We start from the raw sequence: 26,952 nt of genomic DNA, 5'->3' as shown, positions 1-26,952 counted from the left end.
TATGTAGACCACTTTAGATAATATTGATCAAGTAATAATATTAAGGTTTCCAGTCCATGAATATTGATGTCTTTCTTTTTGTTTAGGTATTCTTAATTTTATTTCATTGATGTTTTGTAGTCTTTAGTACATACGTCTTTTAACTTATTGCTCAAATTTATTCCTAGGTATTTTATTCTTTTAGTTACTATTATATTGGAATTGCTTTCTTAATTTCTTATTCATATTAGTTATTGTTGGTTCATGGAAACTCATCTAACTTGTGTGTGTTGATCTTGTAATCTACAAATATTATGATCTGGTTTATTATCTCTAGTTGCTTTCCTGCAGATTCTTGCAGATTTTGTATACATGGGATTATGTCATATGCATACAGAGGTCCTTTTATTTCTTCCTTTTAATATGGATTCATTTTATTTCTTTTACTTATCTAATTTATTTGTATAGAACTTCCACTACAATGATGAATAGCAGTGGTGAAAGTGGACATCCCTATCTTTTTTCTGTACTTAGGAGGAAAGCTTTCAGTACTTTATCATTGAGTATTATTTTAGCTGTGCAGTTTTTATAAAAGCCTGTTTTCACTCTACTGAGTAGATGTTTCCCATCTACTTCTAGTTTTCTGAGTTTTTTTAAAATGATTAACAGGTGTTAGATTTTGTCAGATGCCCTTTTTTAAAGTTTCTACTTGAGGCACCTGGGTGGCTCAGTGGGTTAAAGCCTCTGCCTTCAGCTCAGGTCATGATCCCAGGGTCCTGGGATCGAGTCCCGCATCAGGCTCACTGCTCAGTGGAGAGCCTGCTTCCTCCTCTCTCTCTGCCTGCCTCTCTGCCTACTTGTGATCTCTGTCTGTCAAATAAATTTTAAAAATCTTAATAAAGTTTTTATTTAAGTTCTAATAAGTTAACATACAATGTAATAATATTTTCAGTTGTACAGAACAGTGATTGAGCACTTCCATACAACACATGGTGCTCATTACAACATGAGCAATTTTTAACCCCTGTCTTATTTCACCCATCCCCACCCCTCTCCTCCCCTCCAATAGCCATCAGTTTGTTCTCTATACTTAAGAGTCTCTTTCATGGTTTGCCTCTCACTTGCTTTTCTCCCATTTAATCATTTGTTTGGTTTCTTAAATTCCACATATGAATGAAATCATATGGTATTTATATTTCTCTGACTAATTTTGCTTAGGATAATACACTCTAGCTCCATCCATGTCATTGCAAATGGCAAGGTTTCATTCTTTTTTTGGCTGAGTAATATTCCATTGTGTGTGTGAGCATGGGCACATGCATGCACACCCACACACGCACACACCACATCTTCCTTATGCCTTCATCGGTGGATGGGAACTTGGGCTGCCCCCATAATTTGGATATTATAGATAATGTTGCTATAAACATCAGGGTACATATATCCCTTTCAATTAGTATTTTTGTATTCTTTGACTAAATACCTAGTAGTGCAATTGTTGGGTTGTAGGATAGTTCTATTTTTAACTCTTTGAGAAAACTCCATACTATTTTCCACAGGGGCTGTACCAGTTTGCATTCCCACCAACAACATAACAGGGTTCCCCTTTCTCTACATCCTCACCAAGATCTGTTGTTTCTCCTGTAATTGATTTTAGTCATTCCAATAGGTATGAAGTGATACCACATTATAGTTTTAATATCAAATTCCCCAATGATGAGTGATGCTGAGCATCTTTTCATGTCTGTTGGCCAGCTCTATGTCTTCTTTGGAAAAATGTCTATTCATGTCTTTTGCCCATTTTTATTGGGTTATTCATTTTCTAGTTGTTGAGTTGTGTAAGTTCTTTATTTTTGGATACTAAGCATTTATCAGACATGTCATTTGCAAATATCTTATTCCATTCCATAGGTTGCCTTTTAGTTTTGTTGGTTCTTTCCTTCATGGTACTGAAGCTTTTAATTTTGACATAGTCCCAATTGTTTATTCTTGCTTTTGTTTCCCTTACTTCCAGCAATGTGTCTAGTTAGAAGTTGCTACAGCTGGGGTCAAAGAGGCTGCTGCCTGTGTTCTCCTCTAGGATTTTTATAGTTACAGATCTCATATTTAGATCTTTAATCCATTTTTAGTTTATTTTTGTTATGGTATAAGAAAGTAGTCCAGTTTCATTCTTTTGCATGTTCCTTGTCCAGTTTCCCCAACACTATTTGTTGAAGAAACTGTCTTTTTCCCATTGGATAGTCTTTCCTGTTTTGTCAAAGATTAATTGACCATGTAGTTATGGGTTCCTGTCTGGGTTTTCTATGTTGTTCCATCGATCTATGTTTCTATTTTTGTGCTCATACCATACTATTTTGATCACTACAGCTTTGTAATATAACGAGGTCTGGAATTGTGTGCCTCCAGTTTTTTTTTTCTTTTTCAATGTTTCTTTGGCTATCCAAAGTCTTTTGTGATTCCACACAAATTTTGGGATTGTTTATTCTATTTCTGTGAAAAATGCTATTGGTATTTTGATACAGATTGCATTAAATCTCTCAATTGCTTTGGATAGTACAGACATTTTAACAATATTTGTTCTTCCAATCCATGAGTATGTAATATCTTCCCATTTCTTTGTGTCATCTTCAAATTCTTTCATAGCTTATAGTTTTTCATAATATTCTCTTATAATTGTTTTTATTTCTGTGGAATTGGTTTTCATTTCTTCTCTGTTTTTTATTATTTTATTTGGTTCCTTTCTCTTTTCTTTTTGATAAGTATGGCTAGAGGTTTATTACTTTTTCAATAAACCAACTCCTGGTTTTGCTGATCTGTTCTCTTAGTTTTGTTTTGTTTGTTTGTTTTTTGGGTTTTTTTTAGATTCTGTATCATTTATTTCTGCTCTAACCTTTATATAATAAAGGTTATATATCCTTCCTTCTCTGGCTTTAGGCTCAATTTGTTGTTTTTTTCCTAGCTCCTTTAGGTGTAAGTCTCAGTTGTTTATTTGAGATTTTTCTTGGTTCTTGAGGTAGGCCTAGTTTTGCTGTAAGTTCCCTCTTGGGACAGCTTTTGCTGTGTCCTAAAGGATTTGGACCATTGGGTTTTAATTTTCATTTGTTTCCCTGTATTTTTAAATTTGTTTTCTGATTTCCTGGTTGACCCATTTATTGTTTAATAGCATGCTATTTAACCTCCATGTATTTGCGGTCTTTCCAAATTTTTTCTTGTGGTTGACTTCTTGTTTCATAATGTTGTGGTCAGAAAAGATGCATGGTATGATTTCAATCTTTTTCTACCTTATGAGGCTTGATTTATGACCTAATATGTGATCTAGTATGGAGAACGACCCATGAGCACTTGAACAAAATGTATATTCTGCTATTTTAATATGGAATGTTCTGAATATATCTGTTAAGTCCAGTGTGTCATTTTAAGCCACTGTTTCCTTGTTGATTTTCTTTTTAGATAATCTGTCCATTGGTATAAGTGAGGCATTAAAGTCCCCTACTATAATCATATTATTATCAATTAGCTCCTTTATTATTAATTGTTTTATATATTTGAGTGCTCCCATGTTAGGTGAATAAATATTTAGAATTGTTGTATCTTCTTATTGTATTGTCCCTTTTATTATGTATGCTGCCCTTCTTTGTTTCATGTTGCAGTCTGGTTTAAAGTCTAGATTTTCCAAGATACTTATTGCAACTCAGACTTTCTTTTGATATTCATTTCCATGATAAATATTTCTCCATATCTTCACTTTCAATTTGCAGCTGTTTTTAGGACTAAAATGAGTCTCTTATAGACAGCATATAGGTGGGTCTTGTGTTTTTTTAATATATTCTGACAGCCGTATCTTTTAATTAGAGCATTTAGTTCATTTATATTCAAAGTAATTATTGACAGATATGTATTTAGTGCCATTTTATTTCTTGTTTTGTCATTGTTCGTGGAGATTTTCTCTATTCCTTTCTTGTCTTTGTCACTTTTGGTCTTTCCCTTCTACTCAGAGTACCCTTTAATATTCTTGAAGGGCTGGTTTAGTGCTCACAAACTCCTTTAGTTTTTGTTTGTATGGGAAACTCTTTATTTCTCCTATTCTGAATTATAGCCTTGCTGAATAGAGTAGTCTTGGCTGCAAATTTTTCCTATTCAGTAGTTTGAATATATTATGCCACTCCCTTCTGTTTTGCCAAGTTTCTATTGAGAAATCTCCAGCTAGCCTTGTGGGTTTTCCCTTTTAAGTTAAGGACTTCTTTTGTCTTGCTGTTTTTAAGATTTTTTTCTGTCTCACTATATTTTGCCAACTTAATTACAATATGTCTTAGTGTTGGCCTGCTTTTATTGATTTTGATAGGTGTTGTTTCAGCTATTCTTGAAATAAATTATCTTCCCCCTTTTCTCTCTCTTCTTCTTCTGTGACTCCTAGAATACAAATGTTACTGTGTTTGATGGAGTCACTGAGTTCCCTAAGCCTGTTCTCTTGTTGCATTATTCTTCTTTCTCCCTCTTTTTCAGCTTCATTATTTTCCATTCTTTTGTCTTCTAGGTCACTAATTCATTCCTCTGTTTCTTGCAGCCTAATGCTCATTGCATCAAGCCTATTTTCAATTTCAGTTAATCTATTCTTCATCTCAGACTGATTCTTTTTTAACTGTTTTTTTTCCTCTGTAGTAAGGGTATCACTGATGTCTTCTAGTCTTTTCTCAAGCCCAGTGGATATCCTTATGATTGTTACATTAAATTTTCCATCAAGCATGTTACTTATATCTGTTTCACTTTCTCTGGCCATGGCCTTACCTTGTTCCATCATTTGGAACAAGATTCCTCCATCTTAGCATTTTGTCTAAATTTCTGCCTTCTGCACATTACCAAAGCCAGTCATGTCTCCTGCTCCATCTTTGGTGCAGCTTCTTCTCTCCCATTAGTTATGGAGTTTGTTCTGACAGTCTTCAGGTCTATTTATGGGGTATTTAGGATAATTTCATGGTTATGTAGTTGTGTTCATGGAACAAGATATGTGTAGGGTCCTACTACTCTGCTGCCATCTTCTTTCTCCTTTCTGGAATGTATGTCTTGGCAGGACTTATCAGAAAACTTCCTGGTTTATTAATTATTAACTTCTAGTTAATAGTGTTCTTATTTCTGATAATTTAAGCCATTCTGGAACACAATGTCCATTCAGCTAGGGAATGTGCTCCTCCCACATGTGCCTTCCAACTCAAGCTCTCAGATGTCTTTTTTGGTACCAGATAAGATGATTATGTGGTACTACCTTCATTCTATTGATGTGATGTATTATATATACTGATCGTTTTTTGTTGAACTATCTTATATTTCTTGGCTAGATCATACTTGGTCATGGTGTATAATCTTTTTAAGAAGTGATTGAAATTGGTTTGCTAGGATTTTGTTGAGTACTTATGCATCTATATTATTAAGATATGTTAGTCTGCCACCTCCTGTTCTAGTGATTTTTTTTTTAATCTGAACTTGGTATCAGGGTAATACTGCCCTCATAAAATGACTTAGGAAGTATTCTCTCATCTTCTGTTTTTTGGAAGATTTTTGAGATGGATTGGCATTAATTCTTTAAAAAATGTTTGATAGAATTCAGCATTGAAGCCATCTGATGTTGGTTTTCTCTTGTTTGGGAGATTTTTGAATACCCATTCAATCTCTTGTTATAGATCTCTGGAGATTTTCTATTTCTACTTGAGCAAGTTTAGGTAATTTATTTCTAGGAATTTCTCTATTTCATCTAGGTTATCTAATTTGTTAGCATATGACTGTTCATAGTATTCTAATACTTTCTATTTCTGTAATAAATCCCATTTTCATTTCTGATGTTAATTATTTGTGTTTTCTCTCTTCTTTAGGAAGTCAGTCTAGGTAAAGAACAATTCTGCTGATCTTTCAAATGATGAACTTCTGGTTTCACAGATTTTATTATTTTTCTTTTATTTTTAAGATTTTATTTATTTATTTGACAAAGAGAGATCACAAGTAGGCAGAGAGGCAGGCAGAGAGAGAGGAGGAAGCAGTCTCCCTGCCGAGCAGAGAGCCCAATGCGGGACTCGATCCCAGGACCCTGGGATCATGACCTGAGCCGAAGGCAGCAGCTTAACCCACTGAGCCACCCAGGCACCCCTCTATTATTTTTCTGTCCTCCATTTCATTTATATATGCTTTAAGCATCATTATTTCCTTCTCTTAACTTTGACTTTAATTTTCTATGTTTCTTATTCCTTAAAGTATGTTAGGTAGTTGAATTGAGATCTTCTTTTTTAATTCTACTATTTCAGCTATAAATTTTCCTCTGATAACATTTTCACTGCATTCTGTAAGTTTTATGTTGTATTTTTGTTTTCACTCATCTCCAGGTAGTTTTAATTTCCTTTGTGATTTTTTTCTTAACCTATTAGCTGCTTTAAGTGTATTATTTAAAGAAATCCACATTTAATGCAGGTTTTCTCTGCAACTGCTGCCCATTTTCTAGTCAGGTATTAGAGCCATAATGGTGGGCAACCCAGACTGTGTATACACACACACACACACACACACACACACGAGGGTATTGTTTAATTTCCACATATTTGGTAATTCTTCTGTTTTCCTTAAATTATTGTAGTTTCATTCCATTGTGGTCATAGAAGATACTTCATAAGTGTTGGTAAGGGTATGGAGGAAGGGAAATCTTGTGTGCTGTTGGTGGGAATGTAAATTGTACATTGAGGGGCGCCTGGGTGGCTCAGTGGGTTAAAGCCTCTGCCTTCGGCACAGGTCATGATCCCAGAGTCCTGGGATGGAGCCCCGCATTGGGCTCTCTGCTCAGGGAGCCTGCTTCCTCCTCTCTCTCCCTCTGCCTGCTTCTCTGCCTACTTGTGATCATTGTCTGTCAAATAAATAAATAAAATTTAAAAAAAAAACTTAAAAAAAATTGTACATTGATATGACTATTTGAAAAACAGTATGCAAGTCTTTTAGTAAACTGAACATAGACCAACCTACCATACACTCCAGAAATCTTAATTCTGGTATATATCCAATGGGAATAAAAACAGTATCACAGCTCTATCTGTACTACCATATTCATTACAGCATTATCACAGCAGCTTATAATGGTAACAACTTTCTTGTCCATTGACTGATGAATGGATAAAAATATAATCTCTCTCTGGGGCACCTGTGTGGCTCAGTGGGTTAAGCCTCTGCCTTCAGCTCAGGTCATGATCTCGGGGTCCTAGGATCAAGCCCAGCATCAGGCTCTCTGCTCAGTGGGGAGCCTGCTTCCCCCCCCCCGCCTCTGCCTACCTCTCTGCCTGCTTGTGATCTCTGTCTGTCAAATAAATAAGTAAAATCTTTAAAATAAATATGATCTATCTATCTATATATAATGGAATAGCATTCAGCCATAAAGTAGAAGGAAATTTTGCCATTTTGACAATGCAGATAAACCTGGAGGACATTGTGCTAAGGGAAGTAATCCACACATAGAAACACAAAGATTGTATGGTCTTACTTATATGTGGAATCTAAACAAGTGGAACTCAGAAAACCTGAGAGATCAGAAGTTGCCAAGAGCTGAGGGCTGTGTGAAATGGAGAGAAGTTGGTCAGTAGATAAGAGCTTTAAGTTATAAAATGATTAAGTTCTAAGGAATTTAATGTACAGCATAATGGCTTTAGTTTACTATATTTAATACTTTAAATTTGCTAAGAGTAGACTTTAGGTGTTAACAACAAAATAGATAACTGTGAAGAAATGAATGTTAATTAGCTTGCTTGTGGTATTCATTTCACAGGGTATACTTATATCAAACTATCATATTGTACACTGTAAATATATACAAATTTTGCCGATTATGCCTCAATAAATCTGAAAAAAATGAAAATAAACAAGATATTTTGTAAAATTTCAATCTTTATAAATTTATTGAGACATGTTTTGTGTCCTGATACATTCTGGAGATGTTTCATGTGTTTTTTTGATAAGAATGTATATTCCATTGTTGTTGGGTAAAGTGTTCCATATATGTTCCAGTTGTTTTATAGTGTTGTCTGTACCTGTCTTTCCTTATTCACCTTCTCTGTAGATATTCATCCATTATTCAAAGTGCTGTACCAAAGTCACCCACTATTATTGTAGAACTATTTCTTTCTTCAGTTCTGTAAAAGTTCTTTTCCACATACTTTGGGACTGTGTTTTTAGGTGCATATTAATTTATAGTTATATCTTTTTGATAAATTGACTCCTATCAACATATAATGTTCTCCCTTTTCTCTTGTAAAAGTTTTTTTTATTTTAATTTTATTTTGTTCGATATTATTATGGCCATCTCAGCTCCCCTTTTGTTACAATTTGCATAAAATAGCTTTTTCTGCTCCTTTACTTTCAGTTTATTGGTGTCCTGGAAGCTAAATTGAGTCTCTTATAGGCAGCATCTCTTTGCCCGTTTTTTTTTTCCCACTTTCCAGTCTCTGCCTTTGTAGAATTTAATGTAATTTTTGATACAAAAGGACGTTTGTGCCATTTGTTGTTTTCAGTTTCTCTTACACTTTTTTGTCTATTTCCTCTATTACTGCCTTCTTTTGTGTTGAGTAGATTTTTTTATAGCGACTTGGTTTGATTTACTTCACATTTTATTCTGTATATATATTTTAGATATTTTACTTGTGGTTGCCATGGGAGTTAAATTTTACATTCTAAATTTATAACAATGTAGTTTGAATTGATGTCAATGTAAGTTCAAAAGCATATAAAAATTGTGTTCCTATACAGCTCTCACATCCCCCCATTTATGTTCTTGTTATCACAGATTACATCTGTATACATTGTGTTCTCTATAACATGATTTATAATTATATTTTGTTTTATAGATGTTTGTTTTTATGTAAAAAAAGTGGAGCTACAAACTAAAAATACAGTTATACCGACTTTTATATTTGCCCATGTAGTTACTTTTAGTAGAGATTTTTATTTCTAAATAAAGCTTCAAGTTACTGCCTAGTGTCCTTTCATGTCAACCTGAAGGACTCCTGTTAGCATTTTTTGTGGGGTAGGTCATTCAGCTTTTGTTAATATTCTAATGCCTTAATTTCTCTTTCATTTTTGAAGGACAGTTTTGTTGGATATAGAATCCTTGGCATACACATTTTTGTTTTCTTTTTTTTAATTTTTGTATTATGTTGTGTTAGTCACCATACAGTATATCATTAGTTTTTGGTGTAGTGTTCCATGATTCATTGTTTGCCTATAATACCCAGTGCTCCATGCAATACATGCCCTCCTTAATATCCATCACCAGGCTAACCCATCCCCCCACTCCCTTCCCCTCTGAATCCCTCAGTTTGTTTCTTGGAGTCCATAGTCTCTCATGGTTTGTCCCCCACTTCTAATCCCCCCCTTCATTTTTCCCTTCCTTCTCCTAATATTCTCCATGCTATTCCTTATGTCCCACAAATAAGTGAAACCACATGATAATTGACTTTCTCTGCTTGACTTATTTCACTTAGAATAATCTCTTCCATTCCCACCTATGTTGATGCAAAAACTGAGTATTCATCCTTTCTGATGGCTGAGTAATATTCCATTGCATATATGGACCACATCTTCTCTCTCCATTCATCTGTTGAAGTGCATCTCGACTCTTTCCACATTTTGGATATTGTGGACATTGCTGCCATGAACTTTGGGGTGCATATGGCCCTTTTCATTACATCTGTATACTGAGGATAAATACTCAGTAGTGCAACTGCTGGGTCATAGGGTAACTCTATTTTTAATTTTTTGAGAAACTTCCACACTGTTTTCTGAAGTGGCTGCACCCACTTGCATTCCCACCAACAGTGTACAAGGGTTCCCCTTTCTCCACATGTTCTTCAACACTTCTTGTTTCTTGCCTTGTCGATTTTTGCCATTCTAACTGGTGTAAGGTGGTATCTCAGTGTGGTTTTGATATGAATTTCTCTGATGGCTAATGATGAACACTTTTTCATGTATCTGTTAGCCATTTGTATGTCTTCCTTGGAGAAGTGTCTGCTCATGTCTTCTGCCTATTTTTTGACATGATTATTTGGTTTTTGGGTATTGAGTTTGAGAAGTTCTTTATAGATCTTGGATATCAGCCCTTTGTCTATTATGTCATTTGCAAATATCTTCTCCCATTCGGTGGGTTTCCTCTTTGTTTTGTTGACTGTTTCCTTTGCTGTGTAGAAGATTTTCATCTTGACAATGTCCCAAAAGTTCATTTTCGCTTTTGTTTCCCTTGCCTTTGGAGACGTGTCTTGAAAGAAGTTGATGTGGCTGATGTTGAAGAAGTTATTGCCAATGTTTTCCTCTAGGATTTTGATGGATTCTTATCTCACATTGAGGTCTTTCATCCATTTTGAGGTCTTTTTTGCATATGCATCTTAACCTGAGTGTGCACTTGGCTTTCTAAATTTCCCAAGATACAGGAATGATTTTGAATACACCAACTTCCCAACAAAATGTTGTCCCTGGCTTTTTCCTCTCTGCCTTACGGTGTTTATGTCTCAACTGTAATCTTCTATCCCAGGTGTCTGTGGGTTCTCTGTCTACATTCCAGTGTTTTCCAGAAATGACTACTGCTATTCCAGCCTGCTTGAGTTCCAGATTAGGTGAAACAGAGACAGAAGTCTTGTATTAGTCCTTCAGAAATCTTCCAGACATGTTAGAGCAGAAAACACAATAATTTGTGAATAGTATCTTCTCTGCTTCCTCTAGAATCTTGTACCAGGGTCCCATACTAGGAAATGCAGGTTGCCTTCTTTAGGAATCCTACCCTGCTGGGGAAAGGGTGGGAAAAAGGCAAGTAAAAATGCCACAAAGTTTTCCTAATATTTTTAAGTGATCTTTTTCTTTTTAAAAAGATTTTATTTATTTATTTGAGAGAGATAAAACAATTGGGTGGAAGGTCAGAGGGAGAGGGAAAAGCAGACTTCCTGCTGAGCAGGGAGCCAGATGGGAGGTTCAATCTCAGGACCCTGAGATCCTGGCCTGAGCTAAAGGCAGACACTTAACTGAGCCACTCTGGTACCCTGCAGGTGAACTTTTTCTTGATTTGGCATTCACTTTGTTGCTGTAAACATTTGATTGTTTTATAGATTTCTGACAGTGTAATTTCTGATAGTTTCTACATATTTTTTAATGTTTCTGGGGTGGGGGGAATGGAAGCTTTGAGCTGCCTACTCTGCCATTTTGCTCAACTCATAAAGTTTTGTCGTTTCTTGATATTGTTAGTGGCTGCTGATAATAAATGCTGAGGTCCATTAATTCATAAGAGGCTGTGAAATGGTCATAACCTAATTCTATCACTCCTTCTTCATTTAGTAACTGAAATAGCCTTATAAGGAAAAACTTCTAATTTATTATTTGGTTACTAAGATGTACAGTTCATTGAGGAAAGGCAGGATAGATGCTTGATTCTTTCTCTTTATCAATTTTCAAAGTAATGAGTTGGATCCCTAGAATTTTCCAAAGATCACTTATTAGTTTTTTGTTGTTGGTATTTTTAATAATGCTATGAACTCATAGATTTAAATATATTTGATGTGTTTCTTTCTGTCGCAATTACCATACTCATTGCTGGTCATGCTGTTTTGTCTTTGGCTAGTAGGAAACTCTTAAAATTTGCTTATGAGTCCTTTTGATATGACTCTAATTGTTTTAATATATTTTTGATAACTGGTTTGACAAAGTATATCCACGTTCATTGTGAACATTTTCTGCTCCAGACATAGAATCAGCTATTTTTCCACAGAGCTCTGGTATCTAAAGACTACAGATGATGCATTATGGGTATTGATTGGTATTGGTCTAGTTATTATTTCTAGGCCTTTGCAGTGGACAGAACTTGAAAATGTACTCAGCTGACTGGTTGGTTGCTTAGTTAAAACAAAATATGTCATGATTTCATTTTTATATTTTCAATTCAAATTCATAACTACAGAATTTTGACTTAGGTGATAAAGATAGAAGAAGCTTCTTTTCATTACAAGAATCCTGGCTCTGAAGACCCTGGAGATGATAGAATCAGAATATTACACAGTAGTTTATTTTCTTTCACTCACCACATATAAAAACAGTTCCAGAATAATCACCTCAACATTTATAACAACAATTTTACTAGAAAAAATTTAAGGTTTGTTTTGTTTGTTTTGCGATTATTTTGTCTTTGAATATGCCAACTAAGGCTTAGTGAATTATTATTCTTTAAAGCCACTTGTGATATTTCTCTCTGTATGGGGATACTATCAAGTAGATAGAAATTTAGGTTTATGTCTTTTATTTTGATGCTTAAAGATTGATTTCTTTAAATAAATACTTAGTTTTCTAAATGATTTTCATAGTTCAATAGTCAAATATAGAAAAAGAATATATATTTAAAGAAGTTTATTTTTTATCCCTGTTCCCTGCACCTGATTCCTTCTCACCCACTGTAGGTAACCTTTTAATTCATTCTATAATGTATTTTTCCATCGTTTGTTTTATAATATAAGCAGATACGTGTGTATTTCAAAGAAAATGAGTCATGCTCCCCTTTCTCATATAAATGTTGTACTACTAGTTTTGAGAGTAATTTGACAATACCAAATATGTTATACCCTCTGACCTATTTGTTGAGTGCACAAGAAGGCATGCTCTAAGATGTTTATTGGAGCTACTGTAAATGATGTGACAATGAAGATAAGGATATATATATCTTTTCAAATTAGTGGTGTGGTATTCTTTGGATAAATATCCAGAAGTGGAACAGCTAGATCTATATGATAAATCTATTCTTAATTTTTTTAAAAGGCTCCATGTTGTTTTCCTAGCAGCTACACTAATTTACATTTCCACCAACAGTATGTGAGGGTTCCTTTCTCTCCACACCTTCTCCAATAGTTATCTCTTGTCTTTTTTATAGTAGCCATTCCAACAGGTTTGAGGTGATATTTTGTTGTGGTTTAGATTTGCATTTTCCTAGTAATTAGTGGTTTGAACTTGTTTTCATGTGCCTATTGGCCATCTGTATGTCTTCTTTGGGAAAAATGTCTATTCAGATCTTGCCCCTTTTAAATCAGGTTTTTTTTATTGTTGAGTTGTATGAGTTCTTTCTGTATTTTAGATATTAATTCCTCATTGGATATACACAAATATCTCCTCCCATTGGGTAGGTTGCCTTTCTGTTTTGATGATGGTTTACTTTGCAGTGCAAAACTTTTTTAGTAGGATGTAATCCCATTTGTTTATTTTTCTTTTGCTTCCCTTGCCTTTGGAGTCAGATACAGAAACACATCTCTAAGACTGATGTCTTAGTGCCTTAGGAGCTTACTGCCTATGTTTTATTCTGGGAATTTTATGGTTTCAGGTCTTACATTCAAATCTTGAATGCATTTTGAGTTAATTTTTCTGTATGGTGTAAATTAACAGTCTAGTTTCATCTTTTCCATGGGACTAACCAGTTTTCTCGGCACCACTTATTGAAACAGCTGTCCTTTCTTGAATGTATGCTCTTGGCTCCTTTGCCATAAATTAATTGTCTGTATATATGTGGGTTTCTTTCTGGGCTCTCAGCTCTCTTACATTTATCTGTGTGTCTATTTTTATGCCAGCACCATACCGTTTTGATTACTATAAGCTTTGTACTATAGTTTGAAATCTGCCAGTATGATACCTTCAGCTTTGTTATTCTCTCTAAAGATTACCCTGGCTATTTAGGATCTTTAGTTGTTCCATACAAATTTTAGAAGTACTTGTTCTAGCTCTGTGGGAAATGCCATTAGAATTTTGATGGGGATTGCATTGAATCTATAGATTGCTTTGAGTAGTATGGACATTTTAACAATACTTTTCCAGTCTATGAACAGAGACTATCTTTCCATTTGTTTGTGTCATCTTCAGTTTCTTTCATCAGTGTCTTATAGTACAGGTCTTTCACTACCTTGGTTAAATTGACTTTCAGGTATTTTTTTTCCCTTTTGGTACAATTGTAAATGAGATTGCATTCTTAATTTCTCTTTCTGATAGTTACTAGTGTATAGAAATACCACACATTTCTGTATATTGGTTTTGTATCCTTCATCTTTACTGAATTTGTTTCGTAGTTCTAACTGGTTTTTGGTTTTTTGTGGTTTTTTTTGTTTTTGTTTTTGTTTTTGTTTTGGTGCAGACTTTAGGAATGTATATATTACATCGTCTGCAAATGGTGGCAGTTTTACTTCTTCCCTTCCAATTTAGATGCCCTTTTTTTTCAATTTATTTATTTTCAGAAAAACAGTATTCATTATTTTTTCACCACACCCAGTGCTCCATGCAATCCGTGCCCTCTCCAATACCCACCACCTGGTACCCCAACCTCCCCACCACCCCCGCCACTTCAAACCCCTCAGATTGTCTTTCAGAGTCCATAGTCTCTCGTGATTCACCTCTCCTTCCAATTTACCTCAACTCCCTTCTCCTCTCTAACACCCCTTGTCCTCCATGATATTTGTTATGCTCCACAAATAAGTGAAACCATATGATAATTGACTCTCTCTGCTTGACTTATTTCACTCAGCATAATCTCTTCCAGTCCCATCCATGTTGCTACAAAAGTTGGGTATTCATCCTTTCTGATGGAGGCATAATACTCCATAGTGTATATGGACCACATCTTCCTTATCCATTCGTCCGTTGAAGGGCATCTTGGTAGATGCCTTTTTTTTTTCTTGTCTTATTGTTGTGGTTAAGATTCCCAACATTCTATTGAAGAAAAGTAGTGAGAGAGGATATCCTGTCTTGTTCCTGTTCTTAGAGAAAATGCTTTCAATTTTTCACTGTTGAGTATGACAGTAACAGTATTATTGAGATCACAAAACATTATAGGTAGCCTCTGACTTACACATTTTTTTAAAAAGTCTATTTTATATTTTCTACTGAATGAAAAATACCCTGTTCTTTTCTAGCCTTGTAGCTCTTACACCAAGTTGATATTAGTTGATGTAAGCAGGGAAGAGGCAAAGAAAATAGCTCTTCACCCTCCCAAATGCCTCCATACATCCTGCCCATCATTTTTATGCATATAATAAAATGCTCAGAGTAGATTTTGTGAAGAAACAAAATCACCATTCTTACATACATATGTTTATAATATGTTGGGTTTTTCTTTTTAACCTCACAACTTTAATGTGGTCTTCTACTAAAATTTTCTCCACTAAAATGTAAGTCTACTCTCACCAGAAATTAGGGTAAAATGAATCATTAAAATAAGTTATGTTTATAACATATAATCATGTATATATGTGTGTGTGTGTGTATATATACATATATATGCAAAAACATAATTTTTTTAGGTAATTAACCTGTATCTTTGTTGTGCATTGGGCCTAAAAACATAATGTGTTTCACATGGTAATTTTAGTAGTATTCAAACTAAAAATGAAAGAATTCCAGTTCATAATTTTCCATCATATTTTTAGAAAAATGTGAATTCTAGCCATATTTTCGTCTCCTAATTATTGCCTTTAAAATCTTGCCATTCACAAACAGTGACTGACAGTATCTCTTGTACTGAGATCATGCCCATTTGTAATAATTGTGAACATATAATCAGGGTAGGTACTTACAGTCCCAAGTTACTAAAATAAAAAAGCAGAATTTTCAAAGGAATTTTTCAGATAAAAATTTATACCTTGCTAGTCCTTGATACCAATACTCAAACAAAGCATAGCAAATACTCTGACTTATTCCTGACAGAGTCAGTCATAAGGGTTTTTTTTTCCTGTAAGGTAGATGTGATTATTTCATTTTTAAAAATTGGAATAGCTTATAACTTGTTTTTTTGGTTGCTATATTTTAGAATAAGTCAGAAATGTTCACTATAACTTGAGTCATTGTGATAGCTACTTATTGTTGTTCTAATTATGTACTTTCATCAGCGTGGGGAAAGGAAGCCTATTTTAGAAAATAAAAAAGATTAAATCATTCTATAGTTCTCAGTTTAATCCTATTAACTGGGTTTTTCTCTTGGCTTTGATTAATTTCATTCTTTTTCATGTGCAGTTACCTTTTTTATCCTTTTTGTTATCAAGCATTATTATAGGAGATTAAGTGTGTTGATCAACTGAATTTTGAATTAAACTCTTATAATATTATAGTGGTTTGAGTTCTTGGAGAGTAAGAAATGTGTATTCAACTTCTTTACCTTCACTTACAACTCAGTCTAGAACTTTACCCCATAAGAAATTTTTAGTAAGTCTCTGAAGAGGTTTAAAAAAAAGTGGTGTGAGAATAGGGTATATTTCAAAAGCAGAAGTTGTGTATCAATCACATTGAAACTTTGCTATTGAAACCCCCTTCAGCGCTAGCATGGTTCTTTAACCTAGGATAATAATGAGCACCAAGGCATGGGCCACCTGCAAGGAAGCAATTCAGCAACCTTGGTAAATTCTGGAACAGAGTTGCTGTCAGCTTGTCTCAGCTAGCAGAACTGACAACATGAGAGTCTGTTTCCAATATCTATTTTTTCTGATTATGTCATGTGCCTTCAGCTCCTAGGGTGTATTATTCAATTAAAATATTATTTTAGCAAATTCTTTAGCATAGTATTTGGAATATATTTAATAAGTACTCACTAATTATTTGTTGAATGAAAGAAAGAATGAATGAATGTCATAATGTGTAGGGGAGAAATTATATTCTGCCTTAGAAACTGAATGTGTTAGATAAACTGTACATAAGTGATAAATTGACTTGTTGATAGAAAACAATTACGAATTGCAGGGATTTTTCATCTGAGTTTAGTTCCCTCTTTGTTTTCCATGTTATTTAGATCAGAAAGGAGTATCATGTATAATAAGTGATTTTCCTGAAGGAGAGTTATAGCCATGAAGAAGACTGTATTTTGTGTCTGTTCAGGCTCCTTTTAGCAAAGATTAACAAATTTTATTTGAAGCTTAAATTCCAATAGTGAATCACCAATAGTGAGTGGTGGTCACATCTCTAACAGTTATGAATTGGACTTAACTTGAATTTTTCATTGAATATAAAAGGAACATATGTTTATTTAAGAGAGTTTAGTAAATACAGAAAACAAGTAAGGAAGGCAATTACAAATCTTCATAATTCCAGCAACAGAGAAAAACAATATCAGTTTCTAATATTTTGAAGGAAAAGTTTATTTTGAAATGAATTTTGTTCTCTCTTCTCTTTAATAAGAATTACCTTTTGGACATTCAATTTACATTTTATATGTGGTTATTTGATTTTTAAAGTTAATTAAGCTATTCCTCATTAATCTGTACTTTTTTGTACTGAATGATTTAATTTGATTAGTTTGCAAGTCCATTGTATCTATCTCATTTTTCTTTAATAGGTCAAGAAAGCGCAAGCACCAGTACCGCAGGAAAAGCCAAAAGAACTATAAGCGATAGGTGGGAAAGTCAGCTGTGGAGAGAGAAAAAGTTTGGCTTAATTGATCACCTGCATTACAGCCATGTTTATCCTGAAAGTATTCCACGAAAATTTATTTTCGAGCAGAGGAAGTTTCTTACTGAGCAGTTTAATTCTCAGCCTGCAAAGTACATACCACCAGAGGGAAGGCCCCAAAACCTTGAGGACTTTAAGAGTGCCCTAAGCCTTGGACATTTTGAAGTAACCATCCTAGGTAAGCAAAGTGTCCTTTTCTTTGAATATCATTAGTTTAATATATTTTTAATATAGACAATACTATTTTGCTTGGGAAAAAATAAGCTCCCTCTCCAAAACAAAAAGTCCAAGGAGAGTTCCTGTTTAGCTCAAACCAATGGAGGCATGGAGCACTAATTCTGGAATACATTAAGCTCTAATTATAGGTTTTTAAACATTGGCAAGTCCTAGGAAAGTATTTGGGCAGAGAAGAATGGGAACCAACAGAACTTTCCTCACCCCTGACTACCTGACTACATCTTAAATGAATTTTGTTTTCTTTAGCCACCACTTTCTTGCTCAGGCACTCTGCCTCTTTCTCAGTGTATCTGAACCATTGAAAAGTAAAGTGTATGTTAAAGAGAAAAGGGGCACCAATTGAGAGAAACTTCTATGAACAGAGTTCTGTTTAGTCCCTGAAAAAAATGAAATTCTCAGCTATCTCAGGTTGTAACAGAAAGAAGCTAAAAATCTTCCCTGGTCTATAAGGGAAAATAAACGGATATTCTCAGGTTACTCAAACCTGAGAAGTAGCCATGGAACTTACAGAAATTTAAAAGTCAACACATTTTTTTTTTAGAGAACAAACTGAGGGTTACCAGAGGAAAGACGGGTGGGGGATGGGTGAACTAGATGATGGGGATTAAGGAGTGCACTTGTTGTGATGAGCACAGGATGACGTATGAAAGTGCTGAAGCACTATGTTGTACACCTGAAACTAATATTACACTCTATGTTAACTTAGTGGAATTGAAATAAAAACTTTTAAAAAAGTCAAGACATTTTTAAACTTATATTTAACTGTATGTTTCTTTCCAAAGAATGAAAAACATACAGATCAAAAAACTAATTCTAAAATAAAAATCTCAGCGGAAATAAGCTATTCTCAGAGTCAAAGAAAATGTTTATTTGTATTTGTATCTTAAAGGAAGGTCTTGTTACCTTAAAATTAAAAAATGAGGAAAAGTCATTAGCAAATAGATTTAATGGCTGAAAAAAGTACATTTCATAGATTTTTACATCTAGAGTACTAGAATGAATTACCTTGACTTTAATTTTTAATTTTTTTTTCCAATTTATTTATTTTCAGAAAAACAGTATTCATTATTTTTTCACCACACCCAGTGCTCCATGCAAGCTGTGCCCTCTATAATACCCACCACCTGGTACCCCAACCTCCCACCCCCCCGCCACTTCAAACCCCTCAGATTGTTTTTCAGAGTCCATAGTCTCTCATGGTTCATCTCCCCTTCCAATTTGCCCAAAAGCACATACCCTCCCCAATGTCCATAACCCTACCCCCTTTCTCCCATTTCCTTACACCACACACAAAAATAGATTCAAAATGGATTAAGGACCTCAATGTGAGAAAGGAATCCATCAAAATCCTTGAGGAGAATTACCTTGACTTTTATCAGGATTCCTTTTCCATTTTTACTCTCTCCCACTCCCTCTTCTCTGCCTCCTCACACATATGTTTATATGTTTAATTGTGTGTATGTGTACAGTCTACAAAAAGTATTAATTTCTCCTGACTCTGTTAGACATATCAGACCTGTTTCAAATGCTTCTGCTTACTAGACTGCATTACTTGGTCTCTTTACATCACTTAAAAGCAAGAATCGAATGTGAAATGTGTCCTTCTGTCCAATCAGCTCTAATCCACACTAGAATTATGCCGTTTTATGTCCCACCTGTTTTCAAGGACTTAAGGTGTTTTACAGGAATAAAAGACGTGAAAAATAAATCACAGATGGATAAAACAAAACAGAACATTTAAAAGGAAACAGAAAAAGTACATATTACTAGATACTTGCAAATAACTAAGTTACCATTTGGCAGTAATTTTTGGTCAACTTTCTGGCAGGAAGAAAGAAAGGGATTTTTTTCCTGATGAGGTATTCAATTTTAAAGTTAAAAGAAGTTTGCATATCATCTAGTCCTATACCCTGGTTAGGTAGAACCAAGGCCATGATTAGAAATCATGTCTCCTATTACAGACGAAACAAACACTCATATATAGAAAACCTATTATTTTTTCCTTTATTAAAACTCACATCAGATTATACCATATGAAGTTGTTGTATAAATAAGATAGAATAACAGTAGTTTGATATTTTCATCTATAGTTTTCTTTTATAAAGATATAGAAATGTTCTTCAGGCAATTGATTCTTTCATCAAACTTACAAATATAATCAGTATAATAATTAGTCAAAGCTTAGTAACATTTTCTGTAAAGGAATATATTTTCACCTTAATTATCACAAAATCCATATACTTAGCTCTCTAATGGCTAACTTAATACATAAATGAAACCTAGAGAACTAAAATAAATGGTACTGATCCATTGATTCATTTTTTTAATATTTCAAGTTTTTATTTAAATTTTAGTTAACATATAGTGTGATATTAGTTTCAGGAGTAGAATCCAGCAAATCATCACTTATATAACACCTAGAGCTGATCTACTGATTCTTATAGAACCTTGATGGGAAGAGGTAACCTATCAAAATCATCCAAGGGAGGCCTTCCCACGCTCCTTAAAATTTTGGTACACTGCAGAGAAGCAGCCTATTCAATATCCCTTACCTTCCTAAGGGAGACTTACTGCTACACCAGAGCCAATGACAAGAATGTGTCCTGCTTGTCTGGTATGCAGAAGTAGAATTAAGATTAAGAAATACTGTTCTCTTAATAGGACTTGAAGTATAGATATTCTCAGATTTGGGGTTTTTTTAAAGATTTTATTTATTAATTTGAGAGAGAGAAAACACTAGAGAGAGAGGGCAAGCACAAGTGAGGATCAGAGGGAGAGGGAGGAAGCAAACTCCCTGCAGAGCAGGGAGACCAACTAGGGGCTCAATCCCAGGACCCTGGGATCATGACCTGAGGCATAGGCAGACACAACCAAATGAGCCACCCTGGTGCCCCAGATATTCTCAGATTTTGGTTAAAATAAGTGGCAAATATCAGATGTGAAAGTGGTGAATTTATTATACCTTTTGTGAAAATATGAAACCTAAGTTGTATTATGAGACCAGACAATGGGCAATCCGTCATAAGCATGATGTGAGCAATGAACTCAAAAGAAACGAATACATCTCTCAATATGGTACTATTTGTTAAAAGATATAATCCTAAAACTGAAAGATGACCTTATATGTGTTCAGTACATGGGGGTATACTTGTTCTGTAAAAAGCCAAGTAGTAAATGTTTGAGGCTTTACAGGCCATACAGTATCTGTCCCAACTAATTAGTTCTCCTGTTTTAGTGGGAAAGCAGCCATAGACAATATATAAATGAATGTGCATGGCTGTGTTTGGATAAAACTTTATAGACACTGAAATTTGAATTGCTTATAATTTTCACATATCACAAAATATTCATTTGATTTTTTTCAACCATTTAAGATGTAAAAAAAAATATTCTTAGCTTATGGGTTGTACAAAACCAGGTACAAGCTAGATTTGACCCCCCCCCAGGTCATAGTTTGCTGACCCCTCTTATAGACCTCTGTTTTTAGATAAAACTAGCTAAACCAATCCAGACAGATAAATCTCTATGATATTTTAAATTCTTCCAACATGAAGATTGTCCACCTACATTGTTACTATCTTCCAGTGATTAATTATCCCTCTGCAGTATCTTGCTGATCCCTGAAGGACTCAGTAATTTTGAAGTGTCTTATTCTGGGAGCTAGAAAGGTTATCCATACCACAACTCTGTTATAAGCATTAACTCTGACTGGTCTGGGATTAATCATTATTGAGAACATTGAATGGAATTATGAATCTTCCTACATACAATTCTAATAGCTCCTAACAACAGCGGGGTACTATTGCAACATCAGAAACCTATTCCAGAAATGCTGATTTTTATATTAAAATCCTTGCCATACCATCTTGTCTCAAATAAATAGATGTTTTTAGTGAGCGCTAAAACCTCAGTCCATTATTTATTATGAAATAACACACATTTCAAAAAGAAGATACTGGAATGAAGTAACAAACTAAATTTTCAGGGCCTTTAGGCCCACTACAAAATCTATTGGTCAGTCTCTCCTGATTTTCAGTTATTCCCCCTTTAAATACAAGAAAACATTTTTCAAAACCTAGATTAGACTCCTAGATGGCATCAGTATATCATTGGCTCTACTAACATTGATTTAGTTACCCTCAAAATCCTGAGTCAATCAAAGCTTAAGAGTCCTCTCTTCAATTTGCATTTGACTTAGGCAATAAGGATCATAATTCAGCCAGTCTTTTGTAAACCTCTGTAGGTCATCCATTTTGTCTCACGCAAGTCAAGAGAAACTCCCCTAATTTTTATATGGTTTGTTCTTTTCCTTTTTTGTAAAATGCATCTAAAAGATAATTTAAAATTTAATAGCATTAATTATAACATCAAAGCAATTTAATATGCTGTGGTTATATTGCAATAATAAGGATTTACTTACCTTGACTTTTTTCTTCTATTAAAGCAACCAAGCAGGCCAACATAACTCCTTCCCTCCTTGGTACTAGCTGTGGGCTCAGGGCCAATTACTTTTACCCATAAAGTATGCCTCCTTCCATTCTGAAGCCTATCAGAACCATTAACTGAGTAGCATTGAGTTTTCTCACCTTTGATTACCTCACTGACGACATCCTCAGGATATCCTATCCCACTGAGATGCTTCTCCACTCTTATATCTCATTAGAGCAGTATGCTGGATTATATGGGTTCCAGAGCTAGGTTACTGTTGCCACACTTTAATTCTGTCCCTAATTTCATTGCATAATGAAAGTGATTATAATGTATGAGACCTAAAGTACCTACTATCAGATTTCATCACCATAAGACACTCATTTCCCCCATATTTTAACCTCTGAAAAATCAGTATGCATCTTACAGTTGAAGTCATGCCTTTGTTCAGTTGGTAGCATTTTTCTTAGTGGCATCTTAGAGTAAGTAAAATATGGTATATTGCAAGCATTATGCTAGGTACCAGGATTATAAATTGCCTCCCCTCAAACGTGTGCATGTGTATGCACACATGCACCTACACACACACACACACACACACACACACTTTCACACTTTTTATCGGAAAAGAAATTTAGTGGTCACAAAGAATTGAGGAAGAAGATATATAAATTGCACATAACACACACTACAAAAGAATAATATGAACTAACTTGTTTGATTTTATATTTTCCTCTAATTTTGAATTTAGTCCAGATATATGATCACATTTACCTAGACAGTAAAATATAAGTTACTTACTGAAGTAACACATAAATAGGAAGTCACCATTGAAATACAAATGTATGCACACTATAGGAAGGATAATTTGTGTTCCTCTTCATTGGTAACAGGAATACAGATGAATTCATATTTGAACACTTAATATACAAATGTCTTAAAGTCTAGTATTTGAAAACTATAGGTAAAAAATGCATACATGTACATTCATTTTCTCAATTTAACAAATACTCACTGAGCATCTAATGTGTGGCCAGCACTGTTCTAAGTCCTGAGGTTACAAGGTTACATGAGTGAACACAACAAATAAAAGAGCTTGCTGATAAAAGAGATGGTGATAAATGCTAGAAAGGGGTTTGAGTTTAAGGGAGTAGGAAAAGATTACATTTTATCTTTTGGGGGGAGGTGCAGAGAGAGAGGAAGAGAAAGAATCTTAATCTCTTAATCAGGCTCCACGCCCACAGTGGAGCCTGGTTTTTGGGACACAATCTTTTACAACCCTGAGATCATGATCTGAATCAAAATCAAGAATCAGACGCTTAACCGACTGAGGCATGGAGGCGCCCTGGAAAGGATTACATTTTAATAGAGTGATCAGGGTTAGGGTCAACATTTCACAAATGTAAAAGTAACATTTCACAGAATCGTGATGGGGGTAAAAGAACAATCTGGTTATCTGAGGAAAGAATATTCTAGGCACAGACAGCAAGTACGGAGGCTCTGAGGCCTGTTTACTTAAACATTTATACCCGGAACTCTAGTTTTAACCAAACAGCTCACGACAAATTTCATGAGTAATGATGAAGCTAAACTTGCCGTATTTTATAATATAGAAAATAATTCAAAATAATATCAATGACACACAGATAATAAAACTACCTTTCTGAGAATATCAGGATTTCCAACTCCTGATATTTTCTCAATTCTAAGCCCATACTTTCTTTTTTTTACACTTGGGAGTTGGAATGCATCTTACAGTCAATGGATACATTTAATGCAGTTTCCTTTTTATTAAAACTGTTATTAAGTTGATGGTATATCTTAGAGTTAAATTTGGTCTTAGAATCAAGGAAATAAGATACCAGCATGTGTACTTCTTTTTTTTTTTAAAGATCTTATTTATTTATTTGACAGACAGATTACAAGTAGACAGAGAGGCAGACAGAGAGAGAGGGGGAAGCAGGCTCCCCGCTGAGCAGAGAGCCCGATGCGGGGCTCCATCCCAGGACCCTGAGATCATGACCTGAGCCAAAGGCAAAGGCTTAACCCTCTGAGCCACCCAGGCGCCCCAGCAGCATGTGTACTTCCACTTGAGTTTTGCAACATTACTTAGAGTTATGGGATAGTTACACTTCTTATACTGAATTGAAATCCTCAGTAAATTCTGGATATCATGACTATTACAGTTTATGAATACCAAACTTTAGTAATCCTTAAAACCTTTAAAGAGCACTTAGTTGTATGTAAACTTAAAGCTGTGGAGATTTAGTGTCATTTGCCCATAAAAAGCAAAAATATATACTGTGTCTGGGTAGCTCAGATGGTTAAGCGTCTGCCTTTGGCTCAGGTCATGATCCCAGGGGCCTGGGATGTAGTGGTATCCCTGCCCAGTGAGAAGTCGTCTTCTCCCTCTCCCTCTGCCATTCTCTCCACTTGTGCTCTCTGGCTCTATCTCTCTGTCAAATAAATAAATAAAATATTTTTTTTAAAGGCAAAAAAATGCCCTGTGTTTCTGGATCAGTTTGCAGTTTAACAGGAAGGAGTTTGTTTACCTATCACTGACCCATGCCCAGTAGTTAAGAATCACTATAGCGATGAGTAGAGGAGATAAGAAGGTCATAGAATCTATAAAACTTGCTTGCTATGTATCAGGGAAGAACAAAAGGAAGAAGTTAAGGATAACCTCCAGGGTTCTGTATGGGGTGGCTGGGTAGAATTCATAGGGTTTTCAAGCTGTGTTCTGTGTGTTTACCCTTCCTTCAGTCAAGATGGTCTCCTTACTCTGATATATAATTTTGGCTACTCCCCGCTCTGCCGGAAATAACTTCTCTCTTGTTTATTGAAATGCTATTCAACCTTTTGTACCCAGCTCAAAGCCTTGCCTCTAAAAAGTCTTTAAAAGAAAGGTTTTTGTTTTGTTTTGTTTTGTTTTGTTTTTAGTGAGAAAGCATGCAAAAACAGGGGGAAAGGCAGAGGGAAAGAATCCTCAAGCCAACTGCCCACTGAGTGCAGAGCCCAATGCCGGGCTCAATCTCAGAACCCAGAAATCATGACCTGAACTGAAATCAGGAGTCAGACACTTAACCGACTGAGCCCCTCAAGTACCCTTAAGAAGTCTTTTATATCCACCCTAGTAGACATTAACCCATTAACAAAGAGATGACAGTCACAGGTCGGGATTTACTTTGGTTGCTCCCCCATAGCCCCTTTTCTGCTGCAACTTTTATAACCCTAATGGTAAGTAGATGAAGTTTGTATTGTATAATAAAGGACAAATGGGACCTTGTTACTACCATCCCTGGCTTTTCTTGAGTCATACATCCTTAAGTCCAAATGGCATAAAGGGAACCAATAGTTATCTCTGAATTATTCTATTCTGTAATGGCCCCTGACATAATGACCAAGAAAATATTATACTTGTCTTCATTTATGTGACCAGGTCATCCTCTGGATATTAAAATTTAAATTAAAACACTTTGGAGTTTTTTGGGGGGTTATGATTTTTGTGGGGTTTTTTGGTTTTTGATAAAACATTTTGGATTGTTATTTCCAGGAGAGGTGATAGACTGCAGTAAAGTGCCTCCTCTTCAACCAGCTGCATGTATTCGTAAAGTTTTACACAGCAAAGGGTTTAGTTCTTGGCTTTGAAACCATGCATTTATACACGTGAAACTACTTGGCATATGTCAGGATCAGACTAGCAAACCTGGCCTCATTACCTTCCTGACTAACCCACCTTTAACAAATTGTGGTTTTTCTATATAGGTCTGAACCATGAGATCGCAATTGATGTTGCATTCCTGCCCATGTATTGTCCAGAAGATCTCCGAACATCCCAAATCGACACATTACTAACCTGCATGAATTACAGCTGTGTGTATCCGCAGGATGAACCTGGAAATGACACACTGGCAGGTTCAAGAGCACTTGCAGGTAAGATAATTTCAGTATTCCTTTCACTCAGAGGATAAAATTAATATCGTAAACACTTCTAATCTTAAAATGTAATTATATAAATGGTTCTAGCTTTAACATTTAATATAATTTAAAGGGACGTTTGGTAAATGTGCCCCAAGATTTATAAATGAGAATATATTTTTAAATAAAATTGGACAAATTAATGGTTTTGATTCCAGGCAGACATTAAGAATATTCTCTTATAATACATTTCTAAATGTAAGTATTCATTAGATTTAAGTGGTATAACATGGAGCAGTGCCAGTTCAACTCCTGTCTCCTTTTAACTAAGGCGGGATGATCTGTCCTTTCATCTTACAATTGCCTGAAATTTTAAGACCTCCACAGCATAGTACAGTATGATTGTTTTCTCTTATAAATGTTTAGTTATTCAAGTGCTATGCAATAAATTCCTTGAGGACGGCTAGGAGTTCATGTAATCCCAATAGTGAAACACTTCAACTGACTAATTGTTTAGGCTGCTACATAATTTACTGAACTCTAAATTATTTCCATGTTCCCGTAAAATTATGTATCCAGTTATAATTATCTACTTCCTATTGTCATCTCATTTTCCTGAGTGTGTAGTAAAGTTTCTAGCAGTTCTCATTGAGCTTAGAAGGATATTACATTTAAAAGAACTTTTAAGACAGCCTTTATTATCTTGGGATTTTGTGGTGGGTCTTTCTAAGATGATGAAACTCTTGAGTACACATTGTTTTTAAACAAGTTTTATGAACTGTGCTTGATGATGAAGTAACTTTTGGCAGGAATGGTTACTGCAAACTAAGCTTGAATCTCTTGTTTTGTGAGTCTTTTACTTTTACCACAGTTTATTTTAGAGATGATAGAGTAGCTGACTTTGCAGTATTACTTTCTACATTGCAGCTCTTT

At 34.9% G+C, this 26,952-nt stretch overlaps 1 protein-coding gene across 2 annotated transcripts in view; it reads left to right on the top strand.

Moving 5' to 3' along the window:
* The window catches only part of RADX (RPA1 related single stranded DNA binding protein, X-linked), a 78,809-nt gene that overhangs the window by 45,973 nt on the left and 5,884 nt on the right, over positions 1-26,952 (top strand). For both annotated transcript variants that reach the window (XM_044235405.1, XM_044235404.1), the window contains exons 12-13: positions 17,324-17,614; positions 25,867-26,034. In XM_044235405.1, the coding sequence (XP_044091340.1) occupies positions 17,324-17,614; positions 25,867-26,034 (459 nt within the window). The remainder of the gene's footprint in view (positions 1-17,323; positions 17,615-25,866; positions 26,035-26,952) is intronic.

This window comes from Neovison vison, chromosome X, assembly GCF_020171115.1.
Source record: "Neovison vison isolate M4711 chromosome X, ASM_NN_V1, whole genome shotgun sequence".
Classification (NCBI taxonomy): Eukaryota; Metazoa; Chordata; class Mammalia; order Carnivora; family Mustelidae; genus Neogale; species Neogale vison.
This window is presented reverse-complemented; position numbering and strand designations above follow the sequence as displayed.